General features: G+C 42.2%; 2 protein-coding genes across 2 annotated transcripts in view; both read right to left on the bottom strand.

Moving 5' to 3' along the window:
* Window positions 1-764: 764 nt before the first annotated feature.
* Window positions 765-2,030, bottom strand: LOC124261038 (uncharacterized protein PB18E9.04c-like). The gene has a single exon (XM_046695364.1). It carries the CDS (start codon window positions 2,028-2,030, stop codon window positions 765-767), a length of 1,266 nt encoding a protein of 421 aa, XP_046551320.1.
* Window positions 2,031-7,999: 5,969 nt separating this feature from the next.
* The window catches only part of LOC124261030, a 42,318-nt gene continuing 23,568 nt past the window's right edge, over window positions 8,000-26,749 (bottom strand). The window contains exons 4-9 of the mRNA XM_046695353.1: window positions 14,065-14,308; window positions 13,707-14,021; window positions 13,265-13,583; window positions 10,878-10,940; window positions 8,711-8,899; window positions 8,000-8,309 (exon numbers count right to left, since the gene is read on the bottom strand). Coding sequence (XP_046551309.1) covers window positions 8,000-8,309; window positions 8,711-8,899; window positions 10,878-10,940; window positions 13,265-13,583; window positions 13,707-14,021; window positions 14,065-14,308 — 1,440 coding nt within the window. The remainder of the gene's footprint in view (window positions 8,310-8,710; window positions 8,900-10,877; window positions 10,941-13,264; window positions 13,584-13,706; window positions 14,022-14,064; window positions 14,309-26,749) is intronic.

Raw genomic sequence — 26,749 nt, 5'->3', positions numbered from 1 at the left:
CGAAACATTAAGGAATTTGTATACCTGGCACTCGTTAATCCGGACTGTAAAAGTGTCACTTGTTTTCCAACACAGTGCATGGTGATTGCCTTTATCCAGGTCGGCAGTGTTACAAGACTGCAGTGCTATATACCTTCATCCAGGTCGGCAGTGTTACAAGACTGCAGCGCTATATACCTTCATCCAGGTCGGCAGTGTTACAAGACTGCAGTGCTATATACCTTCATCCAGTCGGCAGTGTTACAAGACTGCATGGTGATTGCCTACATCCAGTCGGCAGTGTTACAAGACTGCAGTACTATATACCTTCATCCAGTCGGCCGTGTTACAAGACTGCAGTGCTATATACCTTCAGCATTATGATCAGGTCCCGGTAGCAGTCTTGTTTATATTTGACATGTTTTTAGTGTTATATTTCTATGAAAGCAGAAAACCATTCGACGGGAAAGTTTTATATCCCAAAACGCTAGATCCGCTAGGTGGTGGTGTAACGATTGTTGACTTAGCATCTTTGCAGAATCGGCTTTGACAGTTGTTGCAGTAGTTCATTTGCTATAATAGTAGCTGTGTCTGTCTGGCACTAATAGCAGTGTTTGTATGGCAATAATAGCTGTGTCTGTGTGGCAATAATAGCTGTATCTGTGTAGCAATAATAGCTGTATCTGTGTGGCAATAATAGCTGTGTCTGTGTGGCAATAATAGCTGTATCTGTGTAGCAATTATAGCTGTATCTGTGTGGCAATAATAGCTGTGTCTGTGTGGAACTAGTAGTTTTGTCTGTGTGGCAATAGTAGCTGTGTCTGTGTGGTAATAGTAGTGGGTGAGATGCTGGTAGTGTTGTATGGGTGAGGTGCTGTATGGGTGAGATGCTGCTGTGCTGTATGGGTGAGATGCTGGTAGAGGTGTATGGGTGAGATGCTGGTAGTGCTGTATGGGTGAGATGCTGCTGTGCTGTATGGGTGAGATGCTGGTAGAGGTGTATGGGTGAGATGCTGGTAGTGCTGTATGGGTGAGATGCTGGTAGTGCTGTATGGGTGAGATGCTGGTAGTGCTGTATGGGTGAGATGCTGGTAGAGGTGTATGGGTGAGATGCTGGTAGTGCTGTATGGGTGAGATGCTGTATGGGTGAGATGCTGGTAGTGCTGTATGGGTGAGATGCTGGTAGAGGTGTATGGTGAGATGCTGGTAGTGCTGTATGGGTGAGATGCTGTATGGGTGAGATGCTGCTGTGCTGTATGGGTGAGATGCTGGTAGAGGTGTATGGTGAGATGCTGGTAGTGCTGTATGGGTGAGATGCTGCTGTATGGGTGAGATGCTGGTAGTGCTGTATGGGTGAGATGAGATGCTGCTGATGCTGTATGTATGGGTGAGATGCTGGTAGAGGTGTATGGGTGAGATGCTGGTATTGCTGTATGGGTGAGATGCTGGTAGTGCTGTATGGGTGAGATGCTGGTAGAGGTGTATGGTGAGATGCTGGTAGTGCTGTATGGGTGAGATGCTGGTAGTGCTGTATGGGTGAGATGCTGGTAGAGGTGTATGGGTGAGATGCTGGTAGTGCTGTATGGGTGAGATGCTGGTAGAGCTGTATGGGTGAGATGCTGGTAGAGCTGTATGGGTGAGGGTGAGATGCTGGTAGAGCTGTATGGGTGAGATGCTGGTAGTGCTGTATGGGTGAGATGCTGGTAGAGCTGTATGGGTGAGATGCTGGTAGAGGTGTATGGTGAGATGCTGGTAGTGCTGTATGGGTGAGATGCTGGTAGAGGTGGTAATGTATGGGTGAGGATGCTGGTAGAGGTATATGGGTGAGATGCTGGTAGAGGTGTATGGGTGGGGCGCTGGTAGTGTTGTATGGGTGAGGTGCTGGTAGTGCTGTATAGGCTAGGTGCTGGTAGTGTTGTATTGGCGTGGGACCGGTAGTGCTTTATAAACGTTGCGATTGTAGTGTTGCATGGGCGTGACGCTGATAGTGAGGTATGGGCGAGACACATTTCAGGTGTTGGTAGTTCCTTGTTGAAACAGTAGACGTTCATATTCTCAGTGCATAAAGTACACGTGCTGTGATTGTTATCCCTCAGAAACGGCGTGCCTTCTTCAATTATGGGACAACCAAACACCAAAATCAACTGATGAGTACTCTCCGCTTCACTCCGTAATATTAGCATGACTTGGTTTAGTTTCTAATCGCTGAAACATCCACTGTGGGGCAGGTTCAGACGGTGTTAACTTCACCGATAATTTTAATGTCCCTGACAAGGGCTTCATCGAACAACTTTACGATCGTGACCAATTGTTTGCTGATTGCCGGCCATTAAACCTATTTCTAGAATGTGGTTGGGTCGAACCCGCAGCCATCACTTATTGACGTTTGAACCGTGCACACTTCGTTGTGCACAATTGAATACGGGTCACTGGGAAAATGTGTGTATCCCACAAACTCGCAATTAGGCCCTTCCTCAGCGTGTTCTATCGCCAGTGCAAGGAGTACTGCGAACCGATGCCACTGCAGACACCAGATATATACTCGATAGTTTCTTGACGTCTTTGTTTGTCAACTGGAATTCTGTACTAATTTACATTATTAAAGTATGCAAAAAGGTGACATTAACCTATTATATATCACCACACAAGCGTTTAAAACCTACCAATAATGTTACCAAATATATTGCGAACGTCGGGCATTATACGACGCCTCTTTTGGTTCCAAATACCTCCTCCACGTGTTCATCGCTGGAGCCACAGCTTTGTGTAGTAGTAAGTGTCTGAAATCGGCCATTTGTGTACAGCCTGGCAATTTCTTTCCATTCGTGATTGTAGCTCCTCCTTGCGTTCAGGTTCCTCCAGGACACGGGCAGGTTCGGGTTACAACAGGTAGTCAGCAAACAATCCTTGTCATAGAAGGCGACTGACGACCGTTTAGGATCCCTACCTTGGTTGATGCAGATCATCGTATCCCAGTGGGTCGATGCTCATGATATCAATCACTGGATCGTCTGGTTCAGACTCGAGTTAGTTGCAGACCGTCATCATATAGCTAACATATTGCTGAGTACGACATTAAACGAAAGGTAATGCCCATGATTTTCGGGTGGCTTGTTTGCTTTTGCTGACGTCGTTGAAGACCTTCTGTTGTTAGGTTAATTAAATTTCAATGTTTACATGCTTTTCGTGTCATGTCATGCTGTCGTTGTATAAGGTAAACAATTGTCCAGTTCGTTCTTGCAAACATGAAAACATTGATATGTGCGGTATTCATGACGTGCCCAAGAGATATAACTCCGCACTGTGGATTACGGCTACTGAGAGAGACTGAGCCACTTCAGGCCCATGTGCAGATTTCGTGGGATTGGACCAAGTTTTGTAGAGTCAGATCGAACAGTAATCGTAATATAATCATAGTGACCATTACCGTGTCAGAGTAAAACTGACCCTTTGTTCATAAACTCGGACACATGACAGGTGGAGCGTGTCATTTACATCAAGAGTTACTATATGACGTTATCATACACATTATTATTTACCATCAAACTTGGGTACTGATTGAACGAACTCACTGAGGACCGAGGTCCATACCCATTGACAGAGATCTGATACGCAGTTCCCAATATTTGTGAACAGGTCAGGTTTTACATCCAGCTAATAAGTCAAAGTGCAGGGATGTGAAGGCGGAGGATCTCGTGGTCAGAGGCAAATCGGTAACTGACTATTTCCATGACGTTGATTAAACTGAAATGATTGGTACTATTAGGATTGTGGACAGCTCTTACAAAATCGAACGCATTGTGGATGGCCAGTGGGACTTTGCGGACAGCAGTGACCGATTGGGACGTGGTGATGGTCAGGGGTGAACGATCGCTCTTCTCTCCCAACTGGTGAACCTTACCCAGCGTATTCACCTGGATCAATCAAGATCGCCGTTAGATTGGGTGGGATAGCCCAGAGTATTACACCGCGTGCAGAGGAGTGCGCACCTCCCTTTTTGTCCTAAAAGTTTGTTCAATGACCGTTGAAACTCTGGTGAAAATGAAGTGTGCACCCACCCACCCACCCACCCACCGCCTTTTCTCAACAGTGTCACACCCTAATATAGAGACGAGGCGAATGACTCTGACAGTCTGACCAGTAGTAGTCTGACTCTGACAGTCTGACCAATAGAAGTTTGACTCTGACAGTCTGACCAATACAAGTCTGACTCTGACAGTCTGACCAATACAAGTCTGGCTCTGACAGTCTGACCAATACAAGTCTGACTCTGACAGTCTGACCAATACAAGTCTGACCAATACAAGTCTGACTCTGACAGTCTGACCAATACAAGTCTGACCTTTTCGGTTAGTTCACCAGTAGGATTTGACCTTTCGACTAGTTCACCAGTAGGATTCCTATGGAATCCAAGAAAGTCAAAGTCACCACCTTACCAGCCTGTTCAAGATCCCCGTGAGAGATGAACCTGGAGCGATCAGTATTAAAAAACTTTAGGCTTGTTAAAACCTTTTCATGCCCTGTTGATTCCTGAGACCTCCCGCATGAGAGACGACCACTTACTGGCTGTGTGACGTGTGGTGAGTCTTCCACCACTCATAATCATATAGTCACAGTCTTCATCAGTGGTGACGACAGAAGAAGGCGTCTCTCTCTCTCTCTCACTCATAATCATATAGTCACATTCTTCATCAGTGGTGACGACAGAAGAAGGCGTCTCCCTCTCTCTCTCACTCATAATCATATAGTCAGTCTTCATCAGTGGTGACGACAGAAGAAGGCGTCTCTCTCTCTCTCTCTCTCTCTCTCTCTCTCTCTCTCTCTCTCTCACACACACACACACACACACACACATAGAGTTATAGTCCCATCGGGTACCCATTTTCTGCTGAGTGAACAAACTCACTTGCCTAAGGTGAGACCACATGTATCACATGGTCTTCGTTGTTGGGCAGGATTGAAGTCCCAGAACCTGTCAAGATTCAAGCTGCCAAACACGGTCACCCATCCAAGTATTCTACGCGCCAAACTTTGCTTAACTTCAACTGATTTGTGACCCGAGCTCTATGCAAAGGACCACACACCAACACATTAAAGTTTATACAATTGAAGAACAGAGCAATTTATTTTCACCATCATCGAACAATTAATCAAACCGATGCACTCAGCGTGTCAGGTACGTGTAAACATCATCTCCCAGGCCTCTGTGTACTGGGTCCATCAGAAGCTGTATCTTCCATTACCTAAGGTCTGTCACTCCAGTCGAGTCACGACCCGGGGCGACATACAGCACGTATACCACTACTGAACAATTACTGATCGATTGCAATGTACACTTGTTACTGGCATCCGCCACTGCTGAAACCATGCTGCTATACATATGGTCTATATAGAGAAGAGATTAGTGTTGATATCTACATGTAATATAAAGTCACGTTACAGCGTCTGGAACAATCTCCGTACAGCGTCTGATGGTCCCGGTATTGGTTGTATTATTGGCCTGCTAATTCAAACTATGAACCTATTTGTGTTTTTCATGAAAAAAAGCCCACCTGGCAGCACAATAAGTTTGTGGCAATGCTCATCCGGCAATATCTCTCAACTTACAACGCGCGTTTCAAAATGCCAAATAGCCGCATGTGTCTTCTGCACTTCAACATTCTTCCAACCTATATTATCAAGCCTTGCTGGGAAAAATAGTGACAGCTCAAATCAGACTACAGAGCCAAAAACAATGCTGCAAAGATACCTGTCATTGAGCAATGAGGACGGGGAAGACGTCGTGTGCTGCGGCGCGTCTAGCAGCAGGGTGGCCGAGACAGATCCGAAACCGTGGCCACAAAATATAGCATTTATTACAAATAACAGCATTTCATGAATTATAGATAGCGCTCATGAAGTGTGATTACTGGTGTGTGTTGAGAACCGTGTGGCGACAACCACGATGGAGACGAGCAATGTTTGGAACATCATCTACGCCGATTAACTGACGGCAGAGTCGACGCCGCAAGCAAGGGCAGATGGACGCTAGCTGCGGACACTGACGTGAAATGTAACTTTCCTTTACGTTGAGATGTCTCTGTACAAATCATAGCCGAAACTATGTGGTAAAAGTCTTTTGTGAAACACCGTCATTCGGGACGGGCTTGTTCTGTGACATCGGCCTGGTTAGCTGGTTTTACCCTGATCATCGTATCATGAAAACATTGTAACGTGATATCATTGTAGTCCGGTACTGAGTATATAGTTTGTGGACTTTTTGACACGATCACGGCGAAATTAAAGAGGTCTCCGTACTATACGATGGCAGTCGCTCCAAGTATTTCCCGACAAATACGACAATCCAAGACTAAAGGGGTTCCCTGATTCACAAGATGAAAGCTAAAGGAGCTTCTCTACACTGGAGATGTTTGTGAGACCTTGTCTTCGACAGATCACTGGGGTCATTCACTGTTCGATTGAGGACCACAGTCAGCTATATATCACCTAACCCTAACCCGTCACTTCGAAAATTCGGACGAGTAGAATAATTTGGTAACTCAGCGTTATCTTCCCCGGACAAACCTACTGGCGGTACTTAACTAATAACAACGTCGGCATTGTGTTGCTTAAATAAAAGTTGCTTTAATAAAATTTGGGATGTTCATTTTTATAACACCTGTTTTTAGTTTTCGGAGTTATCATGCTAATTTTGCAAATGTTATGCAAGTTAGAAAGTATATTTGCAATTATACTTCCTTCCAGTTAAGAAAAATACAGCAGTTAATTTTCCTTCTGATGCTTTCATCTTAACACGATGAAAATTTTATTTCATTACTCAGATACATAACTCTTTTGTCAATGCACCTCTGGCAAGTGAACACATGTCATCGTATCCCAGTTGCATAGATCGATGCTCATGCTCTTGATCACTGGATTATCTGGTCCAGACTCGATTACTTACATATACCTGGCAAATTACTGAGAGCGGCGTAAAATTAAACTCAATCACTCACTCACTTTGGCAACTGAGGCAGGAGAGCTTCAGGACTGCAGCGAGTGCAAGTAGAAGGCATGCCATCTGTTCCACAGGCACCAATTATCTACATCTGATTCTGGATTGATTCCTACCAGTTAATCAGAAAACCATTCTACTGGATGAATGCTGTTCCTCAGTTTCATTGGCCAACACGTTCAGTACATCTGGAGAAGTGTGATTGTGTTGTCTGTGCCCTTGCCCAGCCCAATCAGGGCATCTCTTACAGTGATTCAAACAGTACCTGTTACCAATGTCAACAACACCATACAGACACAATATAATTCCTTCCATTGAAAATTGCCAAACATATGATGACATCCCTTTAAAGTCGGTTAACATGAAGAGTCTTTAAAAGTCAACAACTAACTCTGCGTGGGTGGGATCAAACATGTCACGTGAGCAGATGATTGACATTTGGACAGCTTGCTGTCACCCTGCATGATACAATCATATTAATACCCTTTGACATCTAATAAAATGATTCAATTTACTGGCAATCGTTGGTCGGTGTTCTTGTGCAGGGCATGCTCTATCGAGGCCAGATGGGATATAACAAGCTGATTCATTTGAAAATAAAATAACATTGACGCAAAGCAAACTGGCCAGACATACGGTATACATTGGTTGACTGGCTGTTAATCAATGACGCTCTTGGTTATTGTCTTTGAATTAATTTTCTTTTTAATTATTTTGTTAAATTGTCTGTTTATAAAAGAATAACAGAATGGAGCACAGATAACCTGAGCTTTTCACAAACATTAAGCTGTCATTGAGTCAAAGCTGTCTCCAACCTTCTCTGACTGTTCGGTGACAGTTGATCAGTGGTGTTTCTCTTTCATCAGTAAGACACAAGTTATGTACACATCTGACTTGATGTTGATCAGTTAATTCCCGTTAATCCATCCGAACCTGAAGATAAACAAATGTCAGGATTAAAGAATCGATGAGAAAGATACGATGCTATGTGGCATAAACTTTACTGAGATAATCATAACATTGGTGTCAGGAAGGTAGGACTTCCAGATTGGCGAGGGTTACTGTACACAACCCTTGAGGTAGGACTTCCAGATTGGCGAGGGTTACTGCACCGTACGCAACCCTTGAGGTAGGACTTCCAGATTGGCGAGGGTTACTGTACACAACTCTTGAGGTAGGACTTCCAGATTGGCGAGGGTTACTGTACACAACCCTTGAGGTAGGACTTCCAGATTGGCGAGGGTTACTGTACACAACCCTTGAGGTAGGACTTCCAGATTGGCGAGGGTTACTGTACACAACCCTTGAGGTAGGACTTCCAGATTGGCGAGGGTTACTGCACCGTACACAACCCTTGAGGTAGGACTTCCAGATTGGCGAGGGTTACTGCACCGTACACAACCCTTGAGGTAGGACTTCCAGATTGGCGAGGGTTACTGCACCGTACACAACCCTTGAGGTAGGACTTCCAGATTGGCGAGGGTTACTGCACCGTACACAACCCTTGAGGTAGGACTTCCAGATTGGCGAGGGTTACTGCACCGTACACAACCCTTGAGGTAGGACTTCCAGATTGGCGAGGGTTACTGCACCGTACACAACCCTTGAGGTAGGACTTCCAGATTGGCGAGGGTTACTGCACCGTACACAACCCTTGAGGTAGGACTTCCAGATTGGCGAGGGTTACTGCACCGTACACAACCCTTGAGGTAGGACTTCCAGATTGGCGAGGGTTACTGCACCGTACACAACCCTTGAGGTAGGACTTCCAGATTGGCGAGGGTTACTGCACCGTACACAACCCTTGAGGTAGGACTTCCAGATTGGCGAGGGTTACTGTACACAACCCTTGAGGTAGGACTTCCAGATTGGCGAGGGTTACTGTACACAACCCTTGAGGTAGGACTTCCAGATTGGCGAGGGTTACTGCACCGTACACAACCCTTGAGGTAGGACTTCCAGATTGGCGAGGGTTACTGCACCGTACACAACCCTTGAGGTGAGGAAAACAGGAAGTGGATTCAGCTGTATTGCTGCTGCTTTGCTGCTGATCGATGATCGATGATTACTGATGGTGATCACTGCGCCGAGTAGATGCGCAGTGTGCTGAGAAGGACAGCAACCCTACAGAGTCCTTCGGCTGGCCTGAAAAGTGGGACAGAAGGCTTTTTAAGAGGATCAGGACAAGTCACCTCCCACTTCCCAGTCGACAATGTGTGACTTCGCAACTATATGTAAATATGAAAGGAAATATGAAACTATGCAATGAATTTATTGAGACTAGCCAACACCTGATCAGTTGCGCAATCACCTAAGCGTAGTTCCTTTACGTTATTAACGTCTTTGCCATACTTGTGGTTTAGACTTTGAGGTCTTTCCATGGTACGACCCAGGGTATGTAGAGGGCTGCTACTAGCCCGTGCAGACCCGGGTTAAACTTAGTCTACAGTAACCTACGCTTGTCGTAAGACGCGACAAACGGGATCGGGTGGTCAGGCTTTCTGACGTTGTTGACAAACATGTCATCGTATCCCAGTTGCGTAGACTGATGTTCATGCTGTGATCAATGGATTGTCTGGTCCAGACCGTTGCCATATAGCTGGAATATTGCTGAGTCCGGCGTTAAACAACAAACAACTACTACTTTTCACCACCATCACTTCCTCTGCTGCGCTAATACTAATTATCATCGTACTTATACGCATATCCTTCATCCAGTTGAGGTACCAATATCTAGCCGTGATCATTCCTCCGAGAACATACCGTCTTTGCCATCATCTCAATTACAGACCATACACAGTTTCAGATTAGGCAAAAACACGCTCGCGTGCGCAGTGGCCACAAGCCATCACATCCATGTATTGGCCTCGGCCAACCTCGTGAGCTGTAATCGAACAAACATTTCACCTTGAGACCGAAACTACTTTGTCCATTCACGTGCTCCATTGGTGTCCTAGTTTCAGTGACTGCCACAGGCGGTAATCAGTTAATGAAGTGTCCCATCTGATTGTATCAACACCCACTAACGAACACAGTTCCAGGGCGTTACATCCAGGGCTGTCAACAAATGGCCAGTTTGGTCAATACTGTACATTGTTCAGGTGACCGGCCCCAGTGAGGTCATGTCAACTAACTGTATATAACCAGTGGTTTCTGTTATGTGTGTATCAAAATGATGCAACATCTCGATCTGTTGTGTCCAGATAGCCGTGCTCCAAGGCTGTACTGAATGCTAAGCCCATGGATAAATAGTAATTCTATCCTTTCAAGTGGCAAGCCTAGACAAGCGGACAGTACAATCTAAGGACGTCAGTATGTTATTCATATTCTTTAGAAATTATAATTTATACTATAAATTATTACCTTAGAGACTTGTGCAGGTCTTGTGTCCAGTCATCGTCCGTGAACGAGAAGGACGGATGTTATTTGTAGTTACCGTGGCGTAAATGCTCAGTGCTACAGACCCTGATACATATACCATCTAGTTCGGGTGAAATGAGGATTCAGTGGATGCTGACATTTCTAAGGGACGCAACACTGCAAGGGCAGAGACCAAGGCCCCAACCATGGATTCTATCATACACTTTCCAGAAACTACCAATCACCTTTCCGATGCTCCTGAGAACTTGTCATAACAGTTCTAACCAAACATGCACTTCTCTCAGGTCATCTTCCTCCCGACACCTCTCTCATTATAATTCTGCCATGAAACCTCCGTTCAGGGAGGTCTCTTGTGAAACCTCTGTCATGGCACCTCGGCCCCGACAGCTATCTAAGGACATCTCTGTCATGGCACCTCGGTTCCCACACCTCTGCACGATACCCCTTTCATGTCAGCGCTCACTCAAACACTCTTTCCTGTCACCTCCCACCCGCCTTATCTCTCCAACATTTCTCTCCTCACATCTCCAAACTGGACGGTTTCTCTCTACACGGCCCCATCAGCTTATCTCCTCTACCCTGTACACTGGCAATAAAACATGAATCATTAACACAGCCTTTGCTCCTACAAGAAAGCGAGACTGGAGCGATAAAAGATTGGCCAATTCAGTTATAAACCTGCCGTAACTGAATTGCAAGTGCGACCATAGCCAGGAGTCATCGGTCTAGAACTCAGGCCAGACGCCGCGGTACAAAAATGATGGCCTAAGCATGTAAACCGCACATACACCACACTAAAATACCAGCAGTTGGACCAGACAATTTGTTCTTACTGCAACCAAGCCGTATAACATCCGAAAATACAATCAGCTGAACTGGATAATTGTCCCTTACTGACAGGGCTCTACAACGAAACCCGCAATATATCCGACATCTTGCTTGAACTGTGATTAACCCTCGTCCCACACGTTTCCGGACCTGTCTGAAACTACACTCCGAGGATCGGTTGTCAGGAAGGTACTATTTCATGTCTGTATTTACGGACGGGATGCCACCTCTTTGGACAGCCGGCAGTCTCACAACAGGTTCGACTCCCCACGTGGGTATATTGATTGGAGCCCATCCATTGTGCCGGGTCGCACCAGCGTTAATCAGTCCGGAAAGACAAAACAAGGGCGCCTGCCGCCAGTATTGGGGATGGTGTGTGTGTGTGTGTGTGTGTGTGTGTGAGAGAGAGAGAGAGAGAGAGAGAGAGAGAGAGAGAGAGAGAGACAGAGACAGAGACAGAGAGAGACAGAGACAGAGAGACAGACAGACAGACAGACAGACAGACAAAGTTTTGTTACACAGAAACCGTTGAGAGTGTACCACATCAAGTTACTCAGACCTTCTCAGTCATCCTCCTATCACTATGTCTTTGAAATAGGATCTTAGATTATTAATTCGGTTCATATTTAAAGTTGTTTCGAACATATTTTAGTCACCAGTCTTGAAACCACAAAACAGAGAGTAACTCAAAGTGTCCAGAAAGAGCGTCGATTTTACATGTTTGAAACCTAGTTATAAGAAATTGCAAATCCTCAGACTGGCCAAGCTGATGAAGGCGTATTAACGTTCAACAAAGTCCCAGAAAGCCTCACAACTTCTTGTGGCAAGAAGAGTAGGCTAAAACTTCATGAAAACGAACTACATCCCACCGGGGTCGTGGAGACTAACTGGGTCTCATCGGGGTCGTGGAGACTAACTGGGTGTCACCGGGGTCGTGGATACTACCATTATCTCACTGGGCTCATCGAGATTAACTGCATCTCATAGGGGTGGTGGATACTACCTTCATCTCACTGGGCTCATCGAGATTAACTGCATCTCATCGGGGTCGTGGAGATTATCTGCATCTCATCGGGGTCGTGGATACTACCTTCATCTCACTGGGCTCATCGAGATTAACTGCATCTCATCGGGCTCATGGAGATTAACTGCATCTCATCGGGGTCGTGGAGATTAACTGCATCTCATCGGGGTCGTGGAGACTAACTGCATCTCATCGGGGTCGTGGAGACTAACTGGGTCTCACCGGGGTCGTGGAGACTAACTGCATCTCAGTAGGGTCATTGAAATTAACTACGTCCCCGGAGTCGTCGAGACTAAGTTTCACTGAGACCACGCAGACTAACAAGGTGTCAGCTACGTGTCACCTGTGTCGGTTATGGGTACTGAACAATACTAACCCCAGCACGGATACAGATGAGGGCTCACCATTGCGGAGACAAATTGTGGAATTAGTCATAATTCTTTAGAATACGTGAAGATTCAGTAAAAGCAGACCGAAACTCCATGCATCGGAAGAGGTCCCCGCGCCATGCTAACTCTAAACGCGGCTTCCAGCTGGCTTTGTGTTGCGAGTTTATTCAGTAGCAGTCTTGAATGTTGATGCAAAGCAGACAGTGGACTTCTCTCAACGTCACTTCTGACAAGTACAAAATGAAAATACCAAACTGCACAATCAATCTTTTTGGGAAGCCACAACAGCAAAGGCAAACGTAGGAATAAGGGGAGGTAACTGGATGATGGACATATTGCTTTCAAGTCATGCCTGGCCCTTCATCGCGGTACCGGTCGTGATCACTGACCACTGTCCAATTCTGGTGTCCAAGTTCTGAATCTGAATACAAAACAAATCAGACACACACCAGGTCGGGGCTCCACTAATATAGATTGTATTCTGTATCAGCGATGAAGTGAGCGATTTAACGTCCGATCAAGGAAGATATGATGTCTGATGACAATATCTGCTTCTTTATAAGGTTTGGTGACGAAAGGCGATGTCTGGCGATTAATGCTGAAGCTTGATAACGATGATACCTGGTACTGATGCGTGGTTGTTGATGATGCCATGTAAAGATGTCTGACGATAATGCTGATGGTGACTGATGATGTCTGACGATAATGCTGATGGTGACTGATGATGTCTGACGATAATGCTGATGGTGACTGATGATGTCTGACGATAATGCTGATGGTGACTGATGATGTCTGACGATAATGCTGATGGTGACTGATGATGTCTGACGATAATGCTGATGGTGACTGATGATGTCTGACAATAATGGCTGATGGTGACTGATGATGTCTGACGATGATGGCTGATGGTGACTGATGATGTCTGACGATAATGGCTGATGGTGACTGATGATGTCTGACGATAATGGCTGATGGTGACTGATGATGTCTGACGATAATGATGGCTGATGGTGACTGATGATGTCTGACGATAATGGCTGATGGTGACTGATGATGTCTGATGTCTGACGATAATGCTGATGGTGACTGATGATGTCTGATGATGTCTGACGATAATGGCTGATGGTGACTGATGATGTCTGACGATAATGGCTGATGGTGACTGATGATATCTGACGATAATGGGTGATGGTGACTGATGATGTCTGACTGATGATGTCTGACGATAATGGCTGATGGTGACTGATGATGTCTGACGATAATGGCTGATGGTGACTGATGATGTCTGACGATAATGGCTGATGGTGACTGATGATGTCTGACGATAATGGCTGATGGTGACTGATGATGATTGATGTCTGATGTCTGACGATAATGGCTGATGATGATGTCTGATGATCTGACGATAATGCTGATGATGATGGTGCTGACGATAATGGTGATGGTGACTGATGATGATGATGTCTGACGATAATGGCTGATGGTGACTGATGATGTCTGACGATAATGGCTGATGGTGACTGATGATGTCTGACGATAATGGCGATACTGATGGTGACTGATGATGTCTGACGATAATGCGATAATGGCTGATGGTGACTGATGATGTCTGACGATAACGATAATGCTGATGGTGACTGATGATGTCTGACGATAATGGCTGATGGTGACTGATGATGTCTGACGATAATGGCTGATGGTGACTGATGATGTCTGACGATAATGGGTGATGGTGACTGATGATGTCTGATGTCTGACGATAATGCTGATGGTGACTGATGATGTCTGACGATAATGGCTGATGGTGACTGATGATGTCTGACGATAATGGCTGATGGTGACGATAATGATGATGTGACTGATGATGACGATAATGCTGATGGTGACTGATGGTGACTGATGATGTCTGACGATAATGGCTGATGGTGACTGATGATGTCTGATGTCTGACGATAATGGCTGATGGTGACTGATGATGTCTGACGATAATGGCTGATGGTGACTGATGATGTCTGATGATGTTTGATGATGATGCTGAAGATGATGACTGATGATGTCTGTGATGACTGATGAAGATGTCCAATGATATCTGGTGATATCTTACGATAATGACTTTGATGATGTCTGAATATGCTATGACATGGGATGATGGTTGATGATGATGTCTGTGAGGTCTGATGAAGATGTCTGTTGATGTTTGACGACAGTGGCTGATGGTGACTGAAAATGATCTGAGATGAAGTTTGGGTTGAGTTTAGTTTTACGCCGCACTCAGCAATATTCCAGCTATATGGCGGTGAGATGATGTCTGGTGATGGATATGATATGTGATTATGTTTAGTGATGCCAAGTGATAGATATGTAATGTGACTGATCATGTTTCATCATAATATCTGATGATTTCTGGTGGTTATTCCTGTGATGTCAGATCCATATCTGTGACGTTGTCGTTGTCGGTGAAGCCATGTGGTGTGTGGATAATTGATCGAGAGTCACTGGATAAACTGTAATATACAAAAAACTAAAATACACAAGAAATCAAGCAACAAATCTATAATACGGATGTTTTTACATGCATCCAGGCAGAACATCCAAATAGTGAAAAAAAATTACAATAAATTGAAAGCAGAGTTTGACTTCACTTATTAAATAGCTTGAATTATTTTTAACTTTAACACTGAAGTGAAAAAAAGAAAACTTAAATCGTGGGAATCTTGAATATTAAAGAAATAACACTACTGCCAATATATTTTGTTATTTCCTGACGCACAGCGAACAAATGTAATACCCTCGTTTCCTTTCAAAAGGATACAATTGCTGCCCCAAATCACGCCATGTTTCCCGTTTAGTATCGACTCATTAAAACTGAACTTGAAATCCTCAGAGACCTTTCTTCTCCTCTCTCAAGGAGTCAAGAGCACGGTTAGAGAATCGCGTCGTATCGTTTACAGCCCCAAGTAGAGGCTGAATATGTCATTGCAACTCTCTTTTTTTTGGACAACTTCCAGAACGTTCTGTATCCTATCATGCTACAACCAAACCCCAAGACTGACGTGATTGAGGCAACATCCACCACCACCCCTCCCCCCATCTCTCCCCACACCAAACCCCAATCTGGAGTAGAGTCACTATGTCTGTGCAGGCCAACCACGTTGGACATGACGCCGCTATGGCAGGGGCCCAGACTTGCTAGATATCGATAATTATATTGGGATATTTCATTCCAGCTTTCGTCTGGGATATTATGGCTGCCACATGTCATGGTACAAGTTTGATGGATATTGGTGCAGGTTTATTGGGCTGGGTCACGGAGGGGTGTATTTGGCATACGGGAACTCCAGTCTCTATGTGTGTATTGATTGGATGCCGAAACTTGCTCAAAGTAAATTGTTTGTTCTTTGAACTGATTGCTTGGCTTTGAATCCTGTTATAACTGAAGCCATTTGAAATTTGTTACCGTATTTCATAATGTTGATCATATTGCGATCAGTTTCGATTTAGAAAATGTGTACGTCCCTTCACTCACCAGCTTGTGCATCTCTCCACTGTTCCACGTATACACTCCTTCACTCATTCATGTGTACACCACCCACATACACACACACTTTTCCACGTGTACGCTCATTCACTCATCCCTTCCCCCAGCAACGTGTTCATCCCTTCCCCCAGCAACGTGTTCGTCCCTTCCCCCAGCAACGTGTTCATTCCCCCTCACAGCCTCGTGTTCATTCCTACCCCTAGCTACGTGTTCATAAGTTCACACAGCAACGTGTTCGTCCCTTACCCCAGCCTCATGTTCATCCCTTCGCCCAACAACGTGTTCATCCTTTCACCCAGCCTCGTGTTCATCCTTTTTTCCCAGCCACGTGTTCATCCCTTCCCCCATCCACGTGTTCATCCCTTCAACCCCCACGTGTTCACTCCTTCCCCCCAGCCACGTGCTGATCCCTTCCCCCAGCCATGTGTTCAATTGTTAAACCACTCACCTGTACATTCCTTCGCTTTTTCTTAAATCACTTTGATACAATGTAATTCTATCAAATATATATTAATGCAAAACACTTCTAGAATGGAAACAGTACTGATGACAATTAAATCAGCTTGTAGCCTATAATAATTTTCTATGAATGCCGAGTGTGAACGCTGCCATTCAGGCATTCTGCTTATTACATTACCATGAACAGAATGATAGCACCCTTTAAGTAAAACGTAGAACTCATGAAGTAAGAATGATTTTCGAAAAACAAAATCAAATTTAGCAAGGGATGAATCTGGCGTTTGGCCATCTGTGGGAGCTGTTTGATTAGTCTCGAGGGGCTTTTGGTATGTTTATCCAGGTGTACGGGAATGAAAATCAATTTTAGAAAATGGAAAACATCTTCTTTTCCTTTTTTCTGCGCCCAGTCACGTTTTTTTAACTGTTAACTTATCAGAAAAGACAGAATCAAGTTTGGGTGAGAATTCATAATGGATTGTTTTGCTCTACAGTCGAGAGTCGGTGGTAAACACACAGTCGGTGTTTGGGAGGTAGTACAAAGAATCAACGAGACAGAATGTTTCCAATAGCGGGTCAGTTACAAAATAGCAAGTAGAGATTTTAATGAAAACTGAATCTCAGTTTCCGAAACGAATAGGATTAGACTTGATTAGATCAGTCCGTAATAGTTTCCAATGGCTGGTAGTATAGCTGTATGGTGTATGCCATCCCAATCCTCTTATCATCGTCTTGGTCACAGGTGGCAAAGGTGACACTCTCAGACCGACCGTGGCCCCACGACAGCAAAATTTCACCTTCAGACGTACCGACCTTGACTCAAAGTCAGCAATATTTCACCTTCAGACGTACCGACCGTGACTCCATGACAGCAACATTTCACTCTCAGATTCGTACCGACCGTGACTCCATGACAGCAACATTTCACTCTCAGATTCGTACCGACCGTGACTCCATGACAGCAACATTTCACTCTCAGATTCGTACCGACCGTAACTCCATGACAGCAACATTTCACTCTCAGATTCGTACCGACCGTCTTCTGCAACAAGTAACACTTAAATGTCAGACATCCGTCCTTTTCAACAATCTGTACAATCCAAGAACTGTTCCTAAACTATGTGTTAACGGTAAATGTATTTCAGCAATCTTTACATTGGTATATCGCTGCAGCTGCACGCAAAGTGTCCATAGCGACCAGAATTGTTCCTTGGGGGAATCAATATTTCATTATTTTGACAGCTTGGAATATTTTCTCCAATAAATTGTGATTGGAAGTATATAGCTGCCCGCCACAGTGAACAGCAAGTGAGGCCGAAGTCCCTTCCTGCGCCATGTTCGTAGACCGAAGTGCCCAGTGAGTCAGGTAAATGGTTCCTTCATTCCCAGGGATCTCTGCCTTCATACAAGTCCCTCCGTCCTCTCAATCATCACTGACAGGCAGTAGGAATTGATCTCCAACCTAAATAGCTCTTCATTTCCTCTGTTGTAGGGATATCCCTTTATGAATGAAACATTTCCTTTTTATATCTGTTTCGATATTTTATGAAAGCAGAACCCGGCCATTCTGTCAAGTGTCCAACAAACGTCACGTTACACTTTGGTATCATGCTCTCTGTTGAGAAGGTGACAGTGTCACGTACTACGTCACTAGGTCAATACGAGATCTGTGTATTACCTGTAGACACACATGCATTTCAACAACCTATTTGGATTAATCTATTTATGGCCAGTACATAACATTGTGTTGGGAAAGACGGTTTGATTAAAGGCGAATACCTCCGCGCAATTCCGATTAGCGGGTGTCGTGTTGTGGAGTTGTCTTCTCCTAGATACAGAGCTTCCAGGGCGTGCAATCAAACACCCCGTCACCCATTCGCCGACGTCAGGCTTTGATTTCATGAGTTTATTTCAATGGTCGGGCGGCTTATTTGATATACTCCTGCTACGTCGCGAACGTCACCTAGGCAACGTACAAGCATTGAAATATCACCGGAGTGAGACGCCCCTTAACTGACCGGAAATACAAAGAAAACGTTTCCCAGTAGTGTTAGATGACTTCCGCTCGGCGTCGTAATGCGCGTTCGGCTTCTGACCGTACTGACATCTATCACAGTCCACGACCGGGGTGACCGGTGCAGATTATTGATCGGCTAAGATCGATCGTATCTTTAGTTATCACAACACACTCTTCTTGACAACTTACGACCGTCTTCTGGAGACAACTGTTCGATGCTGCGTTCGAGATGGTCAGTCAACAAAGTGTTTCAAATCAAGAACGATCTTTTTCGATAGTTGAAAATACAGGAACATGTATTTTTGTCTTACAAATAATGCGCAGTTGCCTTATTTATGTACATAATTGTCACATAATGACAACAATGGTGCTTGTTGGCAGGTGCGTTGGTATGTCATGTGCCAGAAACTCATTTTGGGTGTTCCATTCTTGTCCTGTGTTGCAGGATGATCCGACGCTGTTTCATTAATGCATTGTCTAGTGGACCTACCCTGCAAGTATCGATTATCAAAACGATGAATACACTTGACACTATTTATATATCCGCAAGTGACATAACCTCTTACATCGGTGCTCTATCGAGTGACCGACCATTTCTATTTCGCCCAGTAATTTAGATGTTGTCGTGTCATTCGAGTCTGGTTTTAAAGCGAAGCCATGATGGCGACTGGGTCACTATTGACTGACTGACTGACTGAGTTTGGTTTTACGCCGCTCTTAGCAATATTCCAGCTACATCACGGCTGGGGGCACCAGAAATGGGCTTCACACATTGTACCCATGTGGGGATTCGAACCCGGGCCATCGGCGTGACGAGCCAACGCTTTAACCGCTAGGCTACCCCACCCCGCCCCGGGTCACATGGAATACCGCGTCATTCCAAAAGACAAGGGAATATTTTGTTTCAATGTTTCCTGGAATCCTTGCAAATAGATAAAAAAAAAAAAACATAACATTTACTCAGACAAAAATGTCGTTAATTGTGTTTGGATTGCTTACCTTGTATTGCATATGGTCATTGTACTGTCCTGCCCCGGCTACCATTGGAGGTGGCGTAATAAGCGAATAGTGTGTCTGGGACGCTATAAAACCAAAGTTCTTGATTAAAGAACGACTGGTACATAATTTAAAACACCATAAAATATTACGAAAACAATTGATATATAAACAGTTTTCTGATTGTGTCGTCAAAACGCACAATTGTCAATATATCACCGCCCATCTGGCTCGTGTCACAGCGACTGAGGCTGTTTCCTTGCCTACTGATTGTCTAGTTGTACAGTGAGTTACCGGTCCTTCAGAAGTCCACAGGAGATAAACAGGAGCGGCTTCGAGGGAGGATTCTCATTGCTAGGAAATCCCTCCGATAGCAATGGTGGAATAATTAGATTATAGTCAGCAAGCCAGCATTGATCAGCTACTTATAACCAGGGTAAATGCAATGAATCACACTCTGCCCTTGAAGAAAATGACTACACTGGTATGTATCCCAATCCATAAATATAGAGTTGCTCTCGCTAGCTGCTCTAAGTCTCATGCACGTTGTTTGAGAGCGGTCGACACCGTACTAATATGATTCCTGGAGAGGAAGGGTTGTGTACAAATTGTTTGGAAAATGATTTAGAAGACGATTTTCATTTTTTAATTCAATCTCCATTTATATGACCCCCCTCAGATCACGTGACATCAAAACAATATAACTATTATCATCACTTGGAGTATAAAGTTCGTCCGTTAATGACTTGTGCCAAATACAATCTGTCTGTTTGCTACATCCATGCTACAGTTATGGCTCAACTGGTTCTTCAATGTCTTGAGGTAGCCTGGTGGTTAAAGCGTTCGCTCGTCACGCTGAAGACCCGGGTTCGATTCTCCACACAGGTACAATGTGTGAAGTTTATTTCCGGTGTTCCCCGCCGTGATACTGCTCGAATAAAAGCATATGTTGTATATGTTGTATTCGTGTTGTATTTGTGGTGTATATGTTGCATTTGTTGTATATGTTGCACTTGTTGTATTCGTGTTGTATATGTTGTATTTGTTGTATATGTTATATATCTTGTATACGTTGTATTTGTGTTGTATATGTTGTATTTGTGTATTTGTGTTGTATATGTTGTATTTGTGTTGTGTATGTTGTACATGTTGTACAGAACTGTAACCTAAATTCGTGGATAACCTTGATTCGTGGATCGCGGAAATTATCATGCTAGCTCGTAAATTAAATCTTGACTGACATCAAGAAGCGGTACTTTTAATGTACATACAATGCAACGCCTCGTTGACAAAAAGTTCCGAATCTCTGCACTTCATGCAAGTACACTAAATATAATTGTTCAGCATTGAGATAAATAGCCCCAGACCACTAAAGCCACCATTACCAAATTTTATGTTTACAAAATGTCAAGTGAAAAATATACCGTTAGCTCCAACCTTCTCACTTCTCGTTGTCTGCTTTCCTTGGCGGCAATACTTACTGCAGTGGGATGTCGTACATTGTGGTATAAAGTAACCGACTACGTAATCCACGAAACAAGGTGACGTCACATTTTGTGGGCACATGAATGGGTGATGATTGCAAATGGCTTCCGTAAACAAACGTTTCATTCACGCGTGGAATATTAGGCATTTTCAATTTGCTGAATCAATGAATAAAATAATCAGTGCGTATACAAAATGAAATCATGCATTTAAAATATGAATTTCGCCGCACTTCCCTTATATCCACGAATCAAGGTTACGCGAGTGTATATGTTGTATTTGTGTTGGATATGTTGTATTTGTGTTGGATATGTTGTATTTGTGTTGGATATGTTGTACATGTTGTATATGCTGGCGAATACCAATTACCAACTCCAGTAGCTTTTCGTATGTGATTATATATATATTATTCCACAACATCCAGTAAATACCTCGCCCACAATGTGTTGGTTTTGATTCTCCAAGTGTGTTGGAATCTGTATTATTCCTCACTACCCTGTGGTTGTTGTACGAGACGACAGTATTGATCTAGATGCTAGACTCGTGGATGCATGTCATCGTACCATCATGGCAGGGGACTTTGTTCATAATATCAAGCACATTTTGTATTTATGCGGTTATTTATCGTCATCGACTGTAATATAACTAAATGCATAAAACAACAATGAGCCAAGCGTATTCCATCAACCAAAATCGGCGTGCTGGTACTGTGATCGAACGCCCTTTGATGCCACGACCATCTTCAACAGCCTCTCAGCACACAATTGTCTCATCAGAAGCTGCGAGAGATGAATATGCTCAACTTTATCTCTCACGTTCAACAGTTTTACCAGGGCGCAGAACTCTGACACTCTCCAGAGGTATGCTGCCTTTTATCACGTGACTTATCGAGTTGTTTGATTGAATGTTCCTCTGAATGTCGCGTATGTTGGATCTTGTCAATATCCCCAACACATTAAAACAACGACCAGGCGGTAAGACATGCCGTAAACGTCTGAATCACAACATCAGAGAATACGAAGCCATCAATGAAACACATCAACGTCCGATAAAAGCCAAATCAACAGCAGACAGCGTACAAACCTCAACAGTGAACACAACTTTAGCAATGAACACCAGAAGACACTTGCCTGTAACACTGGCTATAGTTCGAATGATGATAACGACTCAAACTGATTTTATTTCATATCTTCGCAAGTTTCATATTATTTGCCTCATGGAGACATTTGTCCAGGATATGTTAAATATTAATTGGTTAGATGGTTATGATATATTTTATAGCCCTACAATCAAATTGTCTAAATATGGACGTCTTTCAGTTGGCGTGTGTATATGTATCCATGAACGTTTTAGAAAGATGTACAAACAAATGACATGTGACGTAGATAATTTTATTTGGTTAAAACTGTCAAAACATTTGTTTTCCACTAACAAAGATGTCAATCTATTTTGCACTTATTATCCCACCAACAGGTTCAACGTATTATAAGAACAAAACTTCCAAATGTAACATCGAACAGCTGAACAATTCTTTTTAGACAATAAACAAGAACTATCTTATTCATATAACGTTTTGTGTGGAGATATGAATGCACGTACAGGTGAGTTGAACAATGTACCTGTCACAGTTGATGATGATGCTAACACAAACAATAACATGCATTTTATTGATGAAGAATATTTTCCTATTGATGATCGTAAATCTCATGACACTGTTGTTAACAGCTTTGGTCAAATGCTATTAGATGTGTGTTATGCACTCCAGTTGTATATAGTGAATGGTAGAGTATACGGTGATATTAATGGTGAATTTACATATTGTGGCCAACAAGGGTCTAGTGTGAATGATTATTTTATTTGTTCACCAGATTTTTTCCAATTTATAAACATGTTTAATGTTGGAGATCGAGTAGATTCTGATCATCTTCCTTTGGAAATGACTTGTCAATTCAATAATGTCAACTCTAATGTCAATGATTCAGTCAACTATGTCAAAGAAAAACGTTTTTGGAACGATTCATTTTCAACAACATTTTTGAGTAACCTAAAGAAACTGATAACTCCTTGCTATGAACATCTCCTCGAGAAACTTGATTTTGATGTTAATGGATCTATTGATGATCTTGTTCAGGTGTTATTAGACTCAGAAGATTGTATGAAAAAACAACTCAGGTCATCTCAGCACCCAAGTAAATTACAATTAAGTAAGGAATGTAAAACTGCCAGGAGAGAGGCCCGTAAAACCTTGAGGGGTTTTCGGTGTATACGAACAGACCATAACAGAAAACATTTTTGCAAAATGAGAAACAAGTATAAAGATTGTTACAGAAAATATAAGACTGATATTTCTATACAAAAGGAACAAAAACTTACTGACTCCATACACTCTCCTTCTAAATTTTGGAAATTGCTTCGGACATTTCGAAAAACGTTTTTAATGACATTGATACACAGCATGATTTTATGGACGATTTGCCTGACCCCGATAATGATTTAGCTATGCATATTTTAGACACCCCCATTTCAGAAATCGAAATAAGGGAAGCCATATCTAACTTAAAGAATGGTAAATCGCCAGGTCCTGATCAAATTATAATTGAAATGATAAAATGTTCGACGACAGAGCTTTTACCTTTTCTCCAAAAATGTTATAATACCATATTCGAAAGTTGTATATTTCCCAAAAGCTGGTCGTGTTCAATTATAATTCCAATACACAAGAAAGGCTGTTTTGATAATCCAGATAATTATAGAGGAATCTCCTTAATGAGCATCCTTGGAAAAATATTTACATCAATATTGAATACAAGAATTACAAAATGGTCTAATCTGCATGATCTAATTCAAGAGGCTCAGACTGGCTTCAGAAAAAACTATTCTACTTGTGACCATATATTCACCTTATACGCAATTATCCAAAAATGCTTAACGCGCCGTAAACATAAATTGTATGTGGCTTTTGCCGTAAATTCTGTTGATCGGCATAAATTATGTTATGTTTACGAAAGGCTGGTTTTAAAGGCAAAATGTATAATATTCTAAAATCTATGTATTCCAATATAAAATCACGTGTACGTTGTGGGGATGATACAACCGACTATTTTCATTGCCCAGTTGGACTTCGACAAGGCTGTATTTTAAGTCCAAATTTGTTCTCTTTCTTTATAAGTGAATTGTATTTTGAAATTACAAATTGCGGTAAACATGGAATACAAATGTTTCCCGACATGATTGAAATATTTATTTTGCTATTTGCCGACGATGTTATCCTCTTGCTTGACAACGGTACAAGAATCTGTATCGAAACGTCGCACTCACGAAATAAAGAAGTTGTTATCCATAAAACTTGTTCTATATTGATGTTATCCTAGTATCAGATACTATTGTTGGACTACAAAATCAACTTAACATCCTAGAACGTTATACACATGATTGGAATCTGTCAGTTAAGTTTGACAAAACAAATGTTGTCATTTTTAGAAGAGGAGGCCCTGTTGCAAAAATGAGAAATGGTCCCTAAATGGAAAGTTGATTACTATTGCTAATCACTATACTTATCTGGGTGTACTGTTTACCCATACAATGAATTTCAAGAAAAGTGTAACTGATTTGACATCACGAGCCAAGACTGTATCCCAAAACTTAGGCGTTTTAACACAAAGTATATACTTTAAATAGTTTGATTCTCAAATTCAACCCATAATGCTATATGCCTCAGAAATTTGAGGGTTCCAAACACATGATTGTATTGAGAAATTGCATCTTTTAGCTTGTAAAAGATTTTTATCCGTTGGTAAATCAACGCCAAATTGCATGATATATGGCGAGTGTGGTAGATACCCTCTTTTTATCAACTCAAAAATAAGATGCTTAAAGTATTGGTTTAAGATTCTCGGAATGCACGAACGACGAATTCCAAAATTAGCTTATAATATGCTTCTCAATCTAGATAATATTGGTAAAACAACATGGGCGTCACATATAAGAAACCTTTTATTTCCTCACGGTTTTGAGTTTGTCTGGTTAAATCAAACAGTTGGCAATGTTGCCCAATTTCTTAACCAATTTCGAGAACAATCAATCAACATGTTTCATCAAGAATGGCATTTCACATTAGAAACAAATTCACGTTATGATCTATATAGATCCTTCAAGAGTCTCATTCAACCAGAAAAAAAATACTTATCTGTGCTAACATCAAAAATCTCAGGCGCAATTTTATTCAGTATCGACTTGGTCTTTCAGACCTATTCGTAAATAAGGGTAGAAGATTGTCAATAGAGAAATGTTTAAGATTATGTCCTTTATGTCATTCAGCCATTCAAAACGAAATCCATTTTACATTTTTCTGTCCATTTTATGTTGATCTAAGAACCAAATACTAGTATATACCAGTGCAATATGAGTCAAAGTATCCCGAAACTGCCTTTGCGTCAATTTTATCCTCAAATAATGAAAACGTTATTCTCCAACTTGCCTTATATGTAAAACATGTTTTATCTTTAAGAAATGAACTGTTAAGCATTGATTAACTTTATTCCTTTCAACCTTGTATGATTGTGTGTATTTATAAATGTATACCATGTATTCTCCTTGTATTATTGTGTGTATTTATATATGTATATCATGTATTCTCCTTGTATTATTGTGTGTATTTATATATGTATATCATGTATTCTCCTTGTATGATTGTGTGTATTTATATATGTATACCATGTATTCTCCTTGTATTATTGTGTGTATTTATATATATATACCATGTATTCTCCTTGTATTATTGTGTGTATTTATATATATATACCATGTATTCTCCATTGTATTATTGTGTGTATTCTCCTTTATATATATATATACCATGTATTCTCCTTGTATTATTGTTATTGTGTGTATTATATATATATGTATACCATGTATTCTCCTTGTATTATTGTGTGTATTTATATATGTATACCATGTATTCTCCTTGTATTATTGTGTGTATTTATATATGTATACCATGTATTCTCCTTGTATGATTGTGTGTATTTATATATGTATACCATGTATTCTCCTTGTATTATTGTGTGTATTTATATATATATACCATGTATTCTGATTGTGTGTATTTATATATGTATACCATGTATTCTCCTTGTATTATTGTGTGTATTTATATATGTATACCATGTATTCTCCTTGTATTATTGTGTGTATTTATAAATGTATACCATGTATTCTCCTTGTATGATTGTGTGTATTTATATATGTATACCATGTATTCTCCTTGTATGATTGTGTGTGTGTATATATGTATATCATGTATTCTCCTTGTATGATTGTGTGTATTTATATATGTATACCATGTATTCTCCTTGTATGATTGTGTGTATTTATATATGTATACCATGTATTCTCCTTGTATGTGGGCCGGAGGCCTTAAATACACTAAACACTTTGACTTGACTTGACACTTGCCTGTATGTACTTTAGGGCGCAGGTTAGAGACAAACTCCGTAATGGACATATAAAGGACAAATCTCGGCAGAATACTAAGTAGACTGAAGAGTCCAGAGAGTTCAGCTCTCATCACAATCAAAGCCACAGATGCTATGCTGTGCCCGTTATTGGGTATTCTTTTGGTGTTGTGGATTGGACGAAACAAGACATATAGAGTATTGGTACC

This window comes from Haliotis rubra, unplaced genomic scaffold, assembly GCF_003918875.1.
Source record: "Haliotis rubra isolate DU_JTF1 unplaced genomic scaffold, ASM391887v1 Scf119, whole genome shotgun sequence".
NCBI classification, from domain to species: domain Eukaryota; kingdom Metazoa; phylum Mollusca; class Gastropoda; order Lepetellida; family Haliotidae; genus Haliotis; species Haliotis rubra.
This window is presented reverse-complemented; position numbering and strand designations above follow the sequence as displayed.